The 16,911-nt window shown below is 48.2% G+C and overlaps 1 protein-coding gene across 3 annotated transcripts in view; it reads right to left on the bottom strand.

Annotated features, from left to right (window-relative positions):
* PARVB (parvin beta) overlaps nucleotides 1-13,704 on the bottom strand; it is a 52,318-nt gene extending 38,614 nt beyond the window's left edge. Inside the window, exon 1 of one of the 3 annotated variants that reach the window (XM_064166003.1) lies at nucleotides 13,380-13,704. In XM_064166003.1, the coding sequence (XP_064022073.1) occupies nucleotides 13,380-13,494 (115 nt within the window). In that variant the 5' untranslated portion in view covers nucleotides 13,495-13,704. Of the gene's footprint in view, nucleotides 1-212; nucleotides 298-5,733; nucleotides 5,802-13,379 lie in introns of those variants that run through there. The other 2 variants (XM_064166005.1, XM_064166004.1) reach the window with 2 other exon arrangements.
* Nucleotides 13,705-16,911: the final 3,207 nt, after the last annotated feature.

Consider the following 16,911-nt stretch of genomic DNA (forward strand, 5'->3'; position numbering starts at 1 on the left):
TTATGTTTGGCTTCAGACCCAGTGGGGTAGAGACAGATCCCACTGCACCAGAACACGGTGTTCTATGGCTACCAGCAAAGCACGGCTGTGCCAGCAGAAAGCTTCAAAAAGGCTGCTGCCCAAGGAAAGCCCTGCTTACAGGCAGCCCACACACAAGGTCCTAGGCAGACAGCTTAGGAAGCGACTCTTGCTACAAACATAACGTTTCATACCTCCTTTCTTGCGCCTCTTACACAGGAGCCCTGCCATCCCAGCCCCAGCAGCCCGAACGGGTGGCAGATGAACTGCATGGGCTGCCTGAATGACGAAGGGGCAGCGGTAACTGGATAAGGGGCTGCCACCTCGGGCTGCCAAACCTATGTTAATTCAGGCATGGTGACTCAGGAGGAGGTACTAAGATAGCCTCCCAGCTGCTAGGTGGAGGGGGAGGGAGGACACAGCACTCTGCTATGGACTCCCAGGCAGTAATCCCTCCCTATCCTTGCCACTTCTGCAGAAAGCCAAGTGCCTCCCTTGTCCTGCTGCTGGCCACCTAAGAGCAGGCACCACAAAGATGTTGTTTTCTCTGCAAGGAGCTTCCTGAGAAAGTCATCTCCACCCTCTGACCAAAGCAAGGTTGGGTTCCCCAGTTCGACAGCATGCCCCACGAACACACAAGTTCGCACAGCAGCAGCCAGCATGCAGAGAAGCAACTGCACTCCGGAACATAAATTTGCCAGGGTATTTCCAAGTCCTGCTGCACTCCAGCCCCTTGTGTGTTGCATCTGAACAAATATTGAGACTTTTTCCCTGCTTGCTACCCCCCAGTAGTTACTTATCACTACTGAGCAAACGGAACCAGGAAAAGGAAACCGAGCCACAATGCTGAGTAAAAAGCAAAAAACACCCAAAAGCAAACACAAAAACAGAGAACCCACAAAGGAGCAAGTGGAGGCAGTCAAAACAGTCAGGACAGAGCACCATTTCTGAGAAGCTGAGAGGTGTCCTAATGCAGATTCACAACAAAGAACAGCTTTTACCCCATGCTTTCCCAGCCCCAAAGGTATTAGTGGCTATTAATTGTCAACCACTAGCCTTCTCCACTTTGTACTGGCAACAGCAGCTGTGCTGTAAGATTTATAACAGAGCCAGCCATGCAAGATGGTGTTTTACTGGTAGAGCAGAGCTTGCACAACAGGTTATCACTCATAGCAGGTCCCACACGAGATAGGATTGCTCCTTGCCTGCTGTCCACCTGCCCATTCACAGACTGTCCCCTTCTCTTCCCATTCCCTTATCCATAGGAAACATCTTCCCCTGTTGTGTTGGCATAGGTCTCTGCTCTCTAAATAAGATCTTTTTCCAAAACTTGATCATTTACCTTCATAGATTGATCACAGGAAACCTGCAGTAGGGGAAGAGAGGATGGGGCAGAAAACTGAGTACATTTGGAGTAGTATCATTGACTTAGTCTAGGCTGATCTCCATCAGAAGCTGTCCTGTATCTCTTGTCCCAAGCTGTTGTGTTTTGCTCCTGCTGGCACTCCATGCCATGCTAGGGCAGAGGTCTCCCTCAGATGTGCCAGCAGAATTCATATGAGCAGCATCAGCAACTAGAGAATGCTCTCCTGCCCACAAAAAGAGTTCATCCCCATCTTTTCCTAAGATGCAGACTGTGCTAAATGGTGACAGCCTGAATGTAAAACTTGCTGGTGGCCTAAATGATTCAGATGTGAGTTCACACAGGACAAGGGAGGTGTCACTAAAGGCACAGAAAGATGATGCCTTGGAAAGGCATCTGGTAGAATTAGCTATCATTTCTGATCGGTATCTGCTATAGCCTCCCTCCCTTCTAGCTGAAGATCTACTTTCTGAGAAGAACCCGAATTAATAGACAGCATCAGTGATAGACTCACACAACATTAGGGGTTGGAAAGGACCTCAAAAAATACCTAGTCCAACCCCCCCTCTGCCAAAGCTGGAGCATCTAAAGTAGGTCACACTGGAATACATCCAGGAGGGTTTTGAATGTCTCCAGAGGAGGAGACTCCACAATTCTCTGGGCAGCCTGTTCCAGCTGTCACTCTCACAGTGAAAGTTTTCCTTTATATTTACACAGAACCTCCTACACTCCAGCTTGCACCCCTTGCTCCTTGTCCTCTGAACCACATTAGCCAGCAGCAGCAAATTCTAACTGTACCCAGGTATGGGCAAGTGGCTAACATCTTATTCAGCCAAAACCTGAGTATTTCTCTCAAGCAGAAATTTAAACTCATGAGAAAAAGTGAATTCTCTCACAATTCCCGGGAAAGTAGCTCTCTGATGTTTTAACAGACTTCTGTTGGTGTCAGCAGCCAACCTCATTTAGTCACGCTGGGAGCTGTGCTGGCCTTTCAAACACACTGATATAAGGAAGGGACCATGCACACACTGTGATGGTTTGGGTGTACCCCGCCCCCCCACACTTTAGAAGTCACCCAGCTAGACTAAGTCAGCTCTGGAAATATAAATGAAGCTATTTATTTACAGCAGCACAATATACAAGCAGTTATTTACAGTATATACAATTATATACAGAAATATACAAGGTAAAAGTAATACAGAAACACAACTCCCCTCCCAGAAACCTGAGTCCCCAGGAGGGACTACATCTGCAAGCCAGGGAGTGTGTCTTGCTGCATGAGAGCAAGCTGCACAGAACAGAAGCAATTAGCTGCAGAAAGTTGGAAGTGCTGCCAGCACTGTCAAGTATTTCTCACAAGTCAGGAAATGGCTTTTAAAGTCATCAGGAGCACTATAAAAAGAAGAGATGCCCCCGCTTTCCTCCCTTCAGGAGAAAGAGCAAGCTGGTGTCAGCACTTTGATCCTTTCTACCTTCACTCTTAACAGTTTTAGTGTAACTTTCAAACACGTCAACAGCACAATTCACCTCTGAAGTCTTTACTATTCACAGTCTTATTAAAAAAGGGAGTGCAAGCCTCTGCCTCTTACAAAAACAGATGGCAAATGCTACTTAATTTTAGCTCTAGTTGTTTCTGACTGCAAGGCTGAACGCCACACCGCAGAGAACTGCAGCTGTTGTGACACTAATGCTGGGTTTCTAGATACGGTGCGTTCTTTTGCATCCAGCAAGTGCCAAGCTGGCTACTCAGCATCACCCAACCACAACTTCGATGTGATGTACTTTATCTCATGATTAAAACCTGACTTTGGAAGCAATCAGACTGCTCTGTTACCCTTGGTTCCATTACAGATGACTTGCTTAAGTATCTTTGTCATCCTCTTTAGTCAGAGCAGCACAGGCGGGAAACGTGCGATGACCACGGAACTTCAACTGCACAGGAAGTTCTCTTCCTGCTCGCAATGTCTTACTGCTTCCCAAGTTTCCTTGCTCTTCCCAAAGACAAAACCATGACTAGCTGCACTTTTTCAGACAGTGACTCAACTGCCTGCAATTCCTATCCCAAGAGTTCAGATAATCACAGGGAGGGAGGGGAAGGAACAATAGAAAGCCCATATTCTTTGGGCCCAGAGAGTGCTGGTCAGTGGAGTTAAATGCAGCTGGCAGTCGGTCATTAGTGGTGTTCCACAGGGATTTATGTTGGGACCACTTGTTTTTAACATCTTTATTGATGATCTTGATTTAGGCATAAAGAGTATGATCAGTAAGTCTGCAGATGACACCAAGTTAGGTGGCAGTGTTGATCTGAATGAGGGTAAAGAAGCTCTTCAGAGGGACTTGGATAGGCTTAGATCAATGGGCCAACATTAATGGGACGAGTTTCAACAATGCCAAATGCCAGGTCCTGCATTTGGGTCACAAGAACCCCAAGCAATGCTACAGGCTTGGGGAAGTGTGGTTGGAATGCTGCCTGGCAGAAAGGGATCTGGGGGTTGTAGTAGACAGGCAGCAGTGTACCCAGGCAGCCAAGAAGGCCAATGGCATCCTGGCTTGGATTAAAAATGCTGTGTCCAGCAGGAGTAGAGAGGTGACTGTCCCCTTGGATTTGGCTATCGTGAGGCCACTCTTCAAGTATTGTGTTCAGTTTTGGGTACCACAATACAAGAGAGACATGGAGGTGCTGGAGCAGGTCCAGAGGAGGGCAACAAAACTGGTGAAGGGCCTGGAGAATAAATATGATGAGAAGCAACTGAAGGAGCTGGGGATGGTTAGTTTGAAAAAGAGGAGGCTGAGGGGAGACATCATTGCTGTCTACAACTACCAGAAGGGACATTGTGGAGAGACTGTTGATGGTCTCTTCTGCCAGGTCACTGGAGACAGAACAAAGGGGAATGGCCTTGAGCTGAGACTGGGTAGGTTTAGATTGAACACTAGGGAAAAGTTTTCACAGAGGGAGTGGTCAAGCACTGGAATGAGCTGCCCAGATCGGTGCTTCAGTCATCAACCCTGGATGTGTTTAAGAGTCATTTGGATGTGGTTTAAGGTGAATCTTGTAGAGTAGGATTCTAGGTTGGACTTGGTGATCCTGAGGGGCTTTTCCAGCCTGGATGTTTCTGTGATTCTGTAATATCTCTACCTTATTCAGACCAGTGACACAACCTTCATTCACTCACCCCTCAGGTAAGACACAACCAGGACAAATCCCCCTGATGAAGCAGCCAGGGGGGGTTTGCATAAAAGATCAAAAGTCTGCTGAAGCTCCCTCTTTCCATAGGAGGTGTCAAACCAGAAGGCAGCAAGTCCCTAGTGGGAAAGACCCTGCAGTTTCTATCTCATAACCTGCTTCTTGCATATAGGGAGACCAACACATGTGGCCACACACATGCAGAATTTTCACCTGACACCTACAACTCTTTCACAAAAAATTGTCTTCAAAACTGTAAGTCTTCTAGAAACACTTAGAAAACAGTAACATTTGCAAAACCTGGCATTTTCCAAGAAAAACTGTGGTACTTGAAGACTTCAAAACCAGCCCCAAACTTAACACATGCTGTTACAGTGGGACTGTCTCTTTTCTGGAGGCAAACCACACACACAACTCATCGGTCTGCTACTGCATTAGTAATTGCTTAATATTTACTAAAGCCTCTGAGATTTTTTGATAGAGACTGCAGGAGAAAGACAAAGACTCCAATAATTATAAAAGAGAATTAATAATCCCAGGTAGATCAAAGACTTGATCAAATTCACATAAAGGCATTGTATCAACAGACTGCATTTAAAGCAGAACTGTGATGAGAAAGGAAATTATTTGTACATCTCAGCAGGCAGACTTGGACCACACAACAGCCAGCAAAGCAAGACCAACTACCCATGCTATTACGCTGCTGGAATACTGAACAGAACAGATAGATCCCTGCTCTGGTATTAATCTGCCAATGATAGCCAGCAGTACAGCAGGAGCTGACCTACAGCTGCCTGGGCATAAACAGACAGTGATAAAAGCTGAGCTGAGCCCACACTACCAATACACAGCCGTATCAGCAGTAGGCTGGCCAGATAGTCAAGAGGACTTTAAACTGAAGGACACAGGGGGTGAGGTGCAAAGCAGCAATGCAGGAAAAAGCCAAGCTACCACCTTAAACATCACAGGTAATAACTGCAGCTTGAGAGGAATCAGAAAACAATTAGGTAAAGTTAGTTTCCCCTCTCTGCACACAAGTTCTACTTTCCAAAAGGCATGAAAAGGTTAACAACCACCACCAAAAGCAATCTGCTGTGCAAATATGAAAACATTTGATGTTGCCTGGTCCTCTGAACCTGTCAAGAGAAGAATAAAGTAACAAACTCACTTCTGAAGGCAGCGATGGTAGGTGAGCACAAGACACAGCATAAAGACACAGTCTTCTCCAGGCAGAGCTCCAGAAGTCAACAAACTTCACACAAATGCAAATGAATCTACAGCTATGACTTGCAAGTCAAAAAAAGCAACATTTTGCTTGTGTAACATGATTCTACAGGAAGAATAAGCTGAGATAAATGGTTCTGCAAACCACAAGAAGTGCACATGCCTAATTGCTGGAGTTGCCCAAATGTCACCCAGAAAGACAAGGAAAGCCCTGAAAAACAAACTCCATTTGCAACACACATTGAGGGCTTGCAATTTTCAATTAATTTGTTAGATAGTTTTCTGTTCAACAGAGCACAGGACCAGTGGAGGATTAGGCAGCACTCCAGTCTAGAAGCTTTACCCTAAACACTTAACACAGTTTTCAGAGTATCATATACTGAGGTTGCTCATGCCCAGCTCTACCTTTCTTGTGTCCTGCCTGCATCCAAGGTAGTAAAGCAGTGTACTGAAATGTCTCTTTGTACAAGTAGATGCTGCAAAACATAAAGACGTTTTCTCACTGGTTTCCAGAGAAATCACATGTGAAAAATTATTTCAGTTGTTGCTTTGAGCACGAGGGGAGCATCCAAGAGAAGCACTTCAGTGATAAGCACTACAGACTTTACAGTAAAAGAAAGGCTGGAACTCAGAGCCCACAGTCAGGCAAAAGCAGGGAAGGGTAAAGTGAAGATAGCAGCTGCCATAAAAGCATTCAGATATTTAACCCTAGAATCATAGAATCAACCAGGTTGGAAGAGACCTCCAAGATCATCCAGTCCAACCTATCACCCAGCCCTAGCCAGTCAACTAGACCATGGCACTAAGTGCCTCATCCAGTCTTTGCTTGAAGAACTCCAGGGACGGTGCCTGCACCACCTCCCTGGGCAGCCCATTCCAATGGGAAATCACTCTCTCTGTGAGGAAAAATTCACAAGCACCCAATTATCCGGGAACATGTTGGAAACAAATACAAACCTTTCTCATTCAGCCACAAAGGGCAGATATTAAGGCCTGACCCTCCCCTTCCCATTACCATCTGTCCCTCTCCCTGATGAGGGACTCTCAACAAACCCAGCTCCACAGAATCAGAAAAAATGTTGCTGGGAAGGACCTGCCAAGGTCCAACTTGAAGCCAAACTATTGCCACATCAACTGAGGTCAGTCACAACTATCTCTCCCCTTTGGTAAGCAAAGGAGCCTCACCACATTGTGTGGCAGACAGCATCAAATCTACTATACATGCAGCAGATCTGGTGTACTCCTGGCACAGCAGGACCATTCAGAGCATCCAATTAAAATTCAGTTTCCCAACAATAGGGCACCATTATACATGCTTATTTAATTAGGAAGCCAAGATCCCTGTCAGACCAAATTCAGTACAGACCCAAGATAGATCTATAGTGATAGCATTCTTGCAGCCTGTTTAATGTTCCAATGGAACCAATTCACTGGAACATTACTGGGAGCCACAGAGAAGAAGGCAGTGTGCTCTTGCAGCCCAAAAAGCCAACCAGATCCTGGACTGCATCAAGAGAAGTGTGGCCAGCAGGTCGAGGGAAGTGGTCCTCCCCCTCTACTCTGCACTGGTGAGACCCCACCTGGAGTACTGTGTCCAGTTCTGGAAGCTCCCATTACAAACAAGATATGGATGTGCTGGAACAAGTCCAGAGGAGGGCCATGAGGATGATCAGAGGGCTGGAGGACCTCTCCTATGAGGAGAGACTGAGGGAGTTGGGGCTGTTCAGTCTGGAGAGGAGGAGGCTCCAAGTTGACCTTAGTGTGGCTTTTCAGTATCTTAAGGGGGCCTACAAGAAAGCTGGGGAGGGACTTTTTAGGCTGTTGGGTAGTGATAGGACTGGGGGGAATGGAACAAAGCTAGAAATGGGTAGATTCAGACTGGATGTTAGGAAGAAGTTCTTCACCATGAGGGTGGTAAGACCCTGGAACATCTTGCCCAGGGAGGTGGTGGAAGCCCCATCCTTGGAGGTGATTAAGGCCAGGCTGGATGAGGCTCTAGACAGCCTGATCTAGTGGTCTCTTCCAACTCTGACTGATTCCATGATAATCCTGAGGGCAAATTTTACAGCTCTAATTCTAAGCAGTAGATCTAAGCTTGGATGCCCTTCTACTTTCTCCTATTCTACCAATTCTGAAGAAAATGTCCTGAGTTTTGCAAATCCATCTGCTGGAGTAGCCACGTCAGAGAGCAAACACCACTATTCTATTTTAAAATGACAGAAGGGTCTGCATCTGTTTAATAACACACACACACATACATCTGCCAAGCAGGCCCAGTGGAAAGACACTTTCTGAGGATTACACATTCTTCTGTTCAAACACAGTAAAAAGACACCATGCCTCTATCAGAAATAGCTCTCCTCCACATCCAGCTCTCACAGTCTCCTTCCTTACTCCAGATAAATTGTGCATGCAGCCATTTCAGCTAACTCAAAATCAGCACTAAGTCCATACTGCAGCTATAATGGAAAATACACTATTCCTTTTTTTGGGGATTTCATTATGGTTCAACCATGCACTGAAAGAAGTACTAAAGAAGAAACTGCAATTCCAGAAACCAGAACAGCTTGTGTGTTTTATAACCAAAATGCAGCATACGCTGAAAAGAGATTTTTTTTTTTAAGAGCTTAGATCTGACCACCAAAAGAGTCTTGGGAATTATAAAGAATTCTGTTTAAGCTTGGGAAATAATCACTGAGGGGCAAAACTGAATTCCTAAAGATGCTGCTGCAAAGTAAAAATCAGAATCCCACCCAACAGCCTCCTCTCTGAGCGTAAGGGCTCTGGAGAGGGGTCTGCAATGGGTGCATGGAAACAAATCATGTGTACAGTATTTATAACTAGAAGCTTCACTGTGGAGATATCTGTTCCTCCACGAGGAGGAAACAGTGATTTAAGCAGCCACTGCTCTCAGCCAGTACATGCTGCCAGGTGTGCATTTTATCTCCACATCTGTTTTTCAGAGCAAGACTTAATCAGACTCAAATTACAAACCCCTAGAACTATGTGTGTCAGCCATAATATTTTTGCAGCTAAACCAGACATACACCACAGAAGTTAAGAACTTTGGGTCACAACTTTCTACTTAGTCAATAGAAGAGTACAAAATAGGAAATCTACACCTGAGCAGAATACACTTCACCCTGGAGAGATCGATCACTTGGCCGTGACCAACTAGTTATGCAAGACAGAGGTTCCTGTTCCTGCTTCCCCTCCATGTTCAGCTCACCCCAAAAGATAAATGGGAGTCACTGCCACTCACACAAGAACTGTTGGTTTAGATGACTTGCACACAGCCATTCCTGTGATGGTGGGGATGGCTGCAACAGAGGTCCCAGCATCCAGTGCTGCTCCTTCTGAAGGCAGCCTGGAAGAACTCCCTGAAAAGCAGGGGCTTTCTCATTTCTCACTCTCCCACCTGCCTCCCTTCCACTTCCTTCTCACCTCCTCACCACAACACATACCACACTTCGCTCCTCAGCTCAGGGGAAGAAATGCCCATGACAACAGCCAGAGACAGGTACACCACAGCCACCAGGATGGGACATAAAGCAAGGACCAGTGCATGCAGACCCTAGGAAAAACCTGCTGTAGACCCACATGCTTTGTAACTTAACTCTGACAAGTTCACCTGCTGATTTTTCTGTGCCCTGAGGAAAAACCCTGAGCTTCATCAGATGTAACTCACACACAGAACACATTTCACAGGGCAGGCAGGAAACATACAAGGTCTGAAAAGAAGCTACGGGATCAGCTAGCTTGCAAACAGTACCCTGCGATGGGCCCTGCCAGCACCCCAAGAGCTTCCTGAGGTATTCAAAACAGATTTTGGACCTCCATCCCAAACAGCACATCTTGAAAACCCAACATGCACCAAGACAGAGCCATGCCACAGTACCATCAGGCAAGCATGGATTTTGCAGATCTCCACATACTCTAACGAAGGGCAGGGTGGGAAGTAAAATTCAAGTGGTCACACAATCACTAGAACTAACACATCCCTCTTTAAGGATGGGTGTCATGGCTGGCTGTGAGATTAAGAATACACATCTTCATGTAGTGCTCTACCCACAGACAGGTCCTCTCTCCAGCTGTGTCCCTCTCATATAGGCTCTCTAGGGGGGCTGGGCTCCTCTGCAAGTTTTCCTGCTGCAGGACTTCGCTAAGGTCTTTCTGTAGTCACTGATAGCCAATTTTTTACACAATCCAAGGTCATTTAATAATCCTCTAAACCCAGTAGTTGCCTCTCAAGGACATTTTTAACCAAACTATGGGTTAAAAATATTCCTGGGAAGGAAGAGGAAGGGAGGAGCCAAACAGACAGTGGGATTACCCACCCTGTATTTCCATAGGAAACCAGGGTAAAAACGTCTTCCCCACATGAACAACAGTGGCTCCTGCTTCTTTTAAGCCACAGCTGCCTAATACATCAATTCAGCCATAAAAATTCTGAAACATGAATGTAAGGTGCAACAGCATGAAACACAGGTTTGGGACAGGAACTCAAAGGCCTCTTCAAACAGTTTAACCAACCTATAGAATTGGATTTAAAGTGCTGACGAATTTGAGCTGAGGTCTCACGCCTACCTCACATTTCAGCACTTACAAAGCACTATGCCACACCATGCTGCTAAAGAGCAGCAGCAAAGTTATTTACATGCCACAATAAATACTCTGAATGCTGCCACAATGACTATCACCAGTGTACCTAGGAACCTTATCTAACCTCCTGTAAAAAAACAAGGGTATGAGCTTACAGTGTCTGCCTTGATAAGCCTAACGAACCTTCCTCTCCCAATATAGCCCCTCTAAGAATAGATTGCAGTTTGTTATGAAGTAGGTAGCCCAACAAATATTCATATTTAGCTGCTTATGGGCTGGCAGCCACACCTTGCAATGTTTACTACATGTTTGCCATTCATGATTTAAAAAACCAAAACAGCTTGGGTAACAAATGAAAACTTTTTCAGCATCTTTAGAAGGATCTTTGAGATGTATGGCTCAGAAGCTGTGCACAAAGGCCAAAAAAAAGGATAAATAGAATTGGATTATAGCTCTTGCAAAGTCATTAGATGAATACAGCCGAGACGGTGACAGCAAGCCCACATTTATGAGACAAAAGACAGGCTGTGAAAGCAAAAGTATGTTGTGTATAAAGAACTTGCTGCCTTGCTTGCTATTAGAATATGCAAGAGTGCCCTTCGGTTGTGGCAAACCAGCAGCCAGCACTTACATTTGCTGCTGTGAAGTAGTTGGTGGAGAAGGCAGCGTTTACTCTGAGAAGATCACTCTGACCTCTGCTGGGCCCCTCAGAGAAACCCAGCAGAAACCACCTGAAGGGAAGGAGGGAATGCCCCATGGGCAGAACAGTTCCTTAAGCACACAGGAAAAGTTGCTCGCATGGCTCTTAGATGGTTTTATCAACTCATTCAAGGGACTGCACTCGGAGGAACTTCCATTTTTTTTTTCATTCTTTACATTCCTATACAAAGATTTAGTTTATATCCCTGAAATCTGCTGCCGCGGCTGCCCAAATCCTACTCCAAGTCATGGACTAGCCTATCTCCCCACCTCCTCATCCCTGCCTCGCCCTTCACCTCCTCGAGTTTCAGAACCGTGCTCCGGAGAGCCTGCATTTGAGAGCCACCCCTCAAGGAAAGCACAGAACAGAGGAGGGCAATGAGCGCTTTCTGCTTACAGCAAAGGGCCAAAGCCACCTGCAGCACCACAGGGGTGGCTCCACGAGCCTGCAGAGTCTTTCCTCTCTTCACATTTCCAAACTGGAAGGAATATTCAAAATGCTGTACCACAGGCTTCGATTTCCTCCCCATCGCACTGACAGACGCACGATCAGATCACTGTGCTTTGCGTGGCCACAGCAATGGTTCCCCACTAAGTACCGAGGGTAGTAACCAAAACAGGCCCTTCGGTTGCCAAGAGGAGCTGTGGCCACTAGAGCAAGCAAAATAATGGGCAAACTCAGCACAATGAGTGGGTGGCCCCTGATGAAAGTGGTTACCTCAAAAACATCACCAAAGTCTCTCATTTAAGAGAGGCACTGCCAAGTAAATGTAAGCCTAGAGGCCACCTTTGAATGAACTACACTCTGAGTCTGCCCCACCATCTCCCTTCAGAAGCAAATGAGATCACCGGGAAGACACAACCACTTCTGCTGTCCCTCAGTGGAACCACAGTGGAGAAGCTTCGTTAAAAAGAAACGAAATACTAATAAGCCATGCCAAAACACCTGCTCACTCAAGAGCCACATAAAAGAGGCTGAAGTGTTAGTCATGTCCCTGCCCCATCCATCAGGCACTAGAACAAAACCAACACCAGTTTTAATCAGCCAGGAAGTCAAAACTGCTTTAAACCTTAAGGCAAAGACAGTCAAATTTCCTGCTAGCAAGAGAGCAGCAGTCTGGGGATAAACAGGAGGAATTTCTCCCCAGAAGCCAGTATTTGGTGAGTCAGGGAAGCAGAGGAAGGCAGAGTACACCATCCTCAGACGAGACAACGTTCAGTAGAACAGTACACTTCATGTACAGAGCTGGACCTTCTTTAGCAAACCTAGCAGCAAGATGCTGCCTATCTACCAAAGAAGAAAACAGTCGTGTTGCTGCGAAGTGAACAGTGCTATCTCCACACGGCCTCCGCTGCGAGCAGACTGCCTCGCACGCAGACCCGTGTGAGAAGGCCGTTCCAGGCATGGAGTGCCCGGGCAGGGCCAGCCAGGAATGGGTGCATGGTGATGGCTGAGCCACCCTCATGTGGGTGCCATTCCACTGAGCTTGGGGTAAAAAAAGCTTTTCCAGGCACCCCACACAAGAGAGGGAGGCTGATACCTCCCTGCCTGTCTGGCAGTGGTGGTGACAATCCCAAAGAACAGAGTTTGGTGTATCCTGCTGGAAGTGTACCCACTTGCACATAACTTACCCACTCGAGTGTATCTCGCGGGCAAGGGCTAGGTGCTTTTGCTGAATGTATCTGGCCATAAGAAACACTCTGAGCAGAATATCCATGTTAACACAAAGCCTATGGACAAAGTGACCCTGAAGTCCCTCGTGGCTCACTCAACTCTTGGGCTTGAAAAAATGATGCTCAGAGCCTCCTTGGTCACTAGAACTTTATTTGACAACAGAAAGTGCCTTCTGGGGTTCTCTTCCCAGCTGTGGGCAGGCGGACGCCGGAAAAGGCGAGCTGGGAAAGCAGTGTTTTAAGTGGCCAAGCCCGCAGCCGGCCCTAAGGAGACCCTAGCTCAATGAATGGCCGCTCCCCACCTGCTCCCAGGAGCAGCTACCTCCCGGCAGCCTTGCTACCAGCCGACTGCCTAGGGCCCTCAAGATTCCCCTTCCACCGCGCTGCCGCCCCTCAGCCGGGCTGGGGCGAGCAAGGTCCCGCTCCCCGCCGGGACCGCTGCGGCTCCCTCCCCAGGCGGCACGGGGGCCGGAGAACAAAGGCGTGGGGTCTGCTCCGCAGCCTGCCCGCACCGCAGGCTTCCCGCGGGACGGGACGGGACGAGACGTGGAAACTGCTGCCAGTCACGGAGGCTGGGTGCACTTTCCTTCCTCCGCTCCGCGCAGGCGAACTCACCCTCTTTGGCTTTCTTCTTCCTCGCCAGCGTCCCGCCTAGCTTGCCTAGGAACGACTCGTCTTTCTTCATCCTGTGGGGACGCAGCGTCGGCGATCGGACAGGCGCGGCAGACATCGCTTTGTCAGAGGATGCCCTGCGGCTGAAGCGGCCGGCGGAACCGAACAAAGCCCGGCAGCTGCTGACCTCCCGGGCCCGCCGAGCACCGAGGCTAGAAAGCCGGCAGGGGAGCGGGCAAGCTGGGGCCGCACGGCGGGCAGGGGCCGGGGTGGGAGCCTCTGGCAGCGGCCACAGCGCCCTGCCACGGCCTGGAAGTCCGCGGGAGGCGGGGGCGGGCCGCGCGCAGAGCCAGCCCCGCGCCCGGCGGCGCGAGGGGCCGCGGGGCGGTGGCCGCCGGGAGCCCGAGCCGCGGGCACCTAAGGCGGCGTCAAGCGAGCGCTACCGAGTCACCTGTGGGGAGCCGGTGGTGCTTACCGACCCACACGGGAGCCAGCTCGCAGCCGGGGTGTGCGGGGACAGCCGGGCAGGGCTCTGCGCCCCCCTGCACCACCAGATGAGTGGGGCAAAAGTGGGTTACAAATTGCAGGAAAGCGAAGCCTCACGCCCCAGCATAGCCAGGCCAGAGGGCAGGCGTGAGGGCAGGCTCTGAACGCACCACCTTTGACAGGGCTCTGCTTTTCGGTTTCTTGCTGGCCGCATTCAGAGTTGCCGTCCAGTTTTGCAGCCAAGCACCTCTGGATTGAATGGGCAGAGGCTAATGGGACGAGATTTAACAAGGCCAAGTGCAGGGTTCTACACTTCAGCCACAACCCCAAGCATCACTTCAGGCTGGGGACAGAGCATCTGAGAGCAGCCAGGAAGAGAGGGACCTGAGGGTACTGGTAGATAGTAGCTGAACATGAGCCAGCAGTGTGCCCAGGTGGCCAGAAGAGCCAATGGCATCCTGGCCTGGATCAGGAGCAGTGTGGCCAGCAGGACAAGGGAGATTATTCTGCTCCTGTACTCAGCACTGGTCAGGCCACACCTTGAGTGCTGTGTCCAGTTCTGGGCTCCTCCATTCAAGAGAGATGTTGAGGCACTGCAACATGTCCAGAGAAGGGCACTGAAGCTGGTGAGGGGCTTGGAACACAGCCCTGTGAGGAGAGGCTGAGGGAGCTCATTGCTGTCTACAACAACCTGAAGGGAGGTTGTAGCCAGGTAGATGTCAGTCTCTTCTCCCAGGCAACCAGTCACAGAACAAGGGGACACGGTCTCATGTTGTGCTGGGGGAGGTTGTGCCGGGAGGCCTGATATTAGGAGGAAGTTCTTCACAGAGAGAGTGATTTGCCATTGGAATGGGCTGCCCAGGGAGGTGGTGGAGTCGCTGTCCCTGGAAGTGTTCAAGCAAAGCCTGGATGAGGCACTTAGTGCCATGGTCTAGTTGATTGGCTAGGGCTGAGTGCTAGGTTGGACTGGATGATCTTGGAGGTCTATCCCAATCTGTTTGATTCTGTGATCCTTCTGTATTCCTAGCCTGGTTTCTCCTCCTGTCACATTGCCTGTTTGGTTTAGCATCTCTCCTGTGGTAAGGTTGAAAAGAAGGGACCCACAGATTCCATCAAGCTCACATGTTCTGGAGGCCCACGTGCAGCTCCAAGAGGGAAGCCACCAGCTCCCAAGACTCCAAGCACTGCCACCGCTGTAAGCATAATATGTGCACACAAAACCATGCAAAACTGGATAGCCTACTTTGATCTCAGAATTTCTTACCATTTTACAGCACTTGGAGCATGATAAGGGCTTTGTGGAATACACATTAAAAACAGATGCTGAAGAGTTTATAGTGCTAGGCATGGACCCTGCAAAGTCTTACACACATCACAGAATGGTAGGGGTTGGAAGGGACCTGTGGAGATCATGTTGTTCAACCTCTCTGCTAAAGCAGCTTCACCTCAATCAGGGTGCATATACTTAACTTTAATACCCTGAAGTAGTCCTATTGACTTTAATGAAGCTGGTGGGTACCTAAAGTCATGCACAGCCTTTGGCCATGCTCCTGCAAGCAGCTCCCTGCCAGCAGCTCAAACCCAACAAAGAACCACATCCAAATGAACATGACTTGGCACAAGGACCTGCACACCAAGACAGCATTTCATGCTTGACCTGACACAGAGTAACACTACACAATATATCCAGAGTGTTAAGTTTTCTGAGCATATGGTTTCACTAGAGATTTAACCCAAAATAATCCCTTGTCATGAAGAGCTATTCTCATCCCTCACCTCCAGTTACTTGTTGCTTTTCTTGTAGAACTGAGGCAACTGGTGAAAAAAGCACAACCACCCAACTAACCAAAACTACCCTGCCCAGCTTTCCGGTCTTACTGAGCATAAAGTAACTCAAGTGCAAGTGCCAACAGAAGGGAAGTAGAGGAAACACATGACTGTTGACGTGAAGGTCCTTTCAAATAGCAGTGCAGACTTCCATGAACTTAACATTATAATGGTGTCTAGTGCATGGGAAGATGAGGTGAGGATCTGATCATTGATAGGGGCATTAAAGAGAACTGGCCCCTGTACAAGCAGGGAGCTTGTGCTATGGGTGCCTTGTAAGATTAATGAGCAGTATTTCCACACCCATACTGGCATTACCTTATGTGTTACCACATCATCTGAGTATCTCACAAAACAATTCATACTCAATATGAACAAGCAGTGTGCCCAGGTGGCAAAGCAAGCCAATGGCTTCCTGACTTGAATTAGAAATGCTGTGTCCAGCAGGAGCAGGGAGGTGATTGTGCCCTTGTATTCAGCTCTGGTGAGGCCACACCTTGAATATTGCGTTCAGTTTTGAGCACCTCAATACAAGAGGGATGTGGAGTGAGTGCAGAGGAGGGCAACGAAACTGGAGAAGGGCCTGCAGAACAAATCTTACAAGGAGTGACTGAGGGAGCTGGGGATGGTTAGTTTGAAGAGGAGGCTGAGGGGAGACCTCATTGCTGTCTACTGCTATCTGAAAGGATGTTGTGGAGAGGTTGTGCTGTTCTCTTCTCACAAGTAAACAGTGATAGAACTAAAGAGAATGGCCTCAAGCTGCAGCTGGGTAGGTTTAGATTGGGCATTAGGAAACATTTTTTCACAGAAAAGAGTGGTCAGGCATTGGAATAGGCTGCCCAGGGAGGTGGATGTGCTTAAAAGTCATTTGGATGTGGTACTTGAGGATATGGTTAAAGAGTGATCTTTGTAGAGTAGGGCTATCAGTTGGACCTGGTGATCCTGGGGGTCTTTTCCAACCAGAACGTTTCTATGACGATCCTCACTTCATGTTCCCATGCTCTAGCCACTGTGATCATCTCACATGCTCTGCTTTTCCCTAGCCAGCTTAGATTTTCCCTGGAGTTCACTGTTGCACCAGGATATTTGTGTCTTGGTTTTTACAGAATGTTTGCCTTGGCTGATGCTGCCTTTCAAATGGTGTAAACTTTATGCTATATTGATTTTCTAATGTGTAGTAAACCTGAAACTTAAAAGGAGAAGTTTGTTCTTGATTACCTAG

This window comes from Pogoniulus pusillus, chromosome 27, assembly GCF_015220805.1.
Source record: "Pogoniulus pusillus isolate bPogPus1 chromosome 27, bPogPus1.pri, whole genome shotgun sequence".
Lineage (NCBI taxonomy): Eukaryota > Metazoa > Chordata > Aves > Piciformes > Lybiidae > Pogoniulus > Pogoniulus pusillus.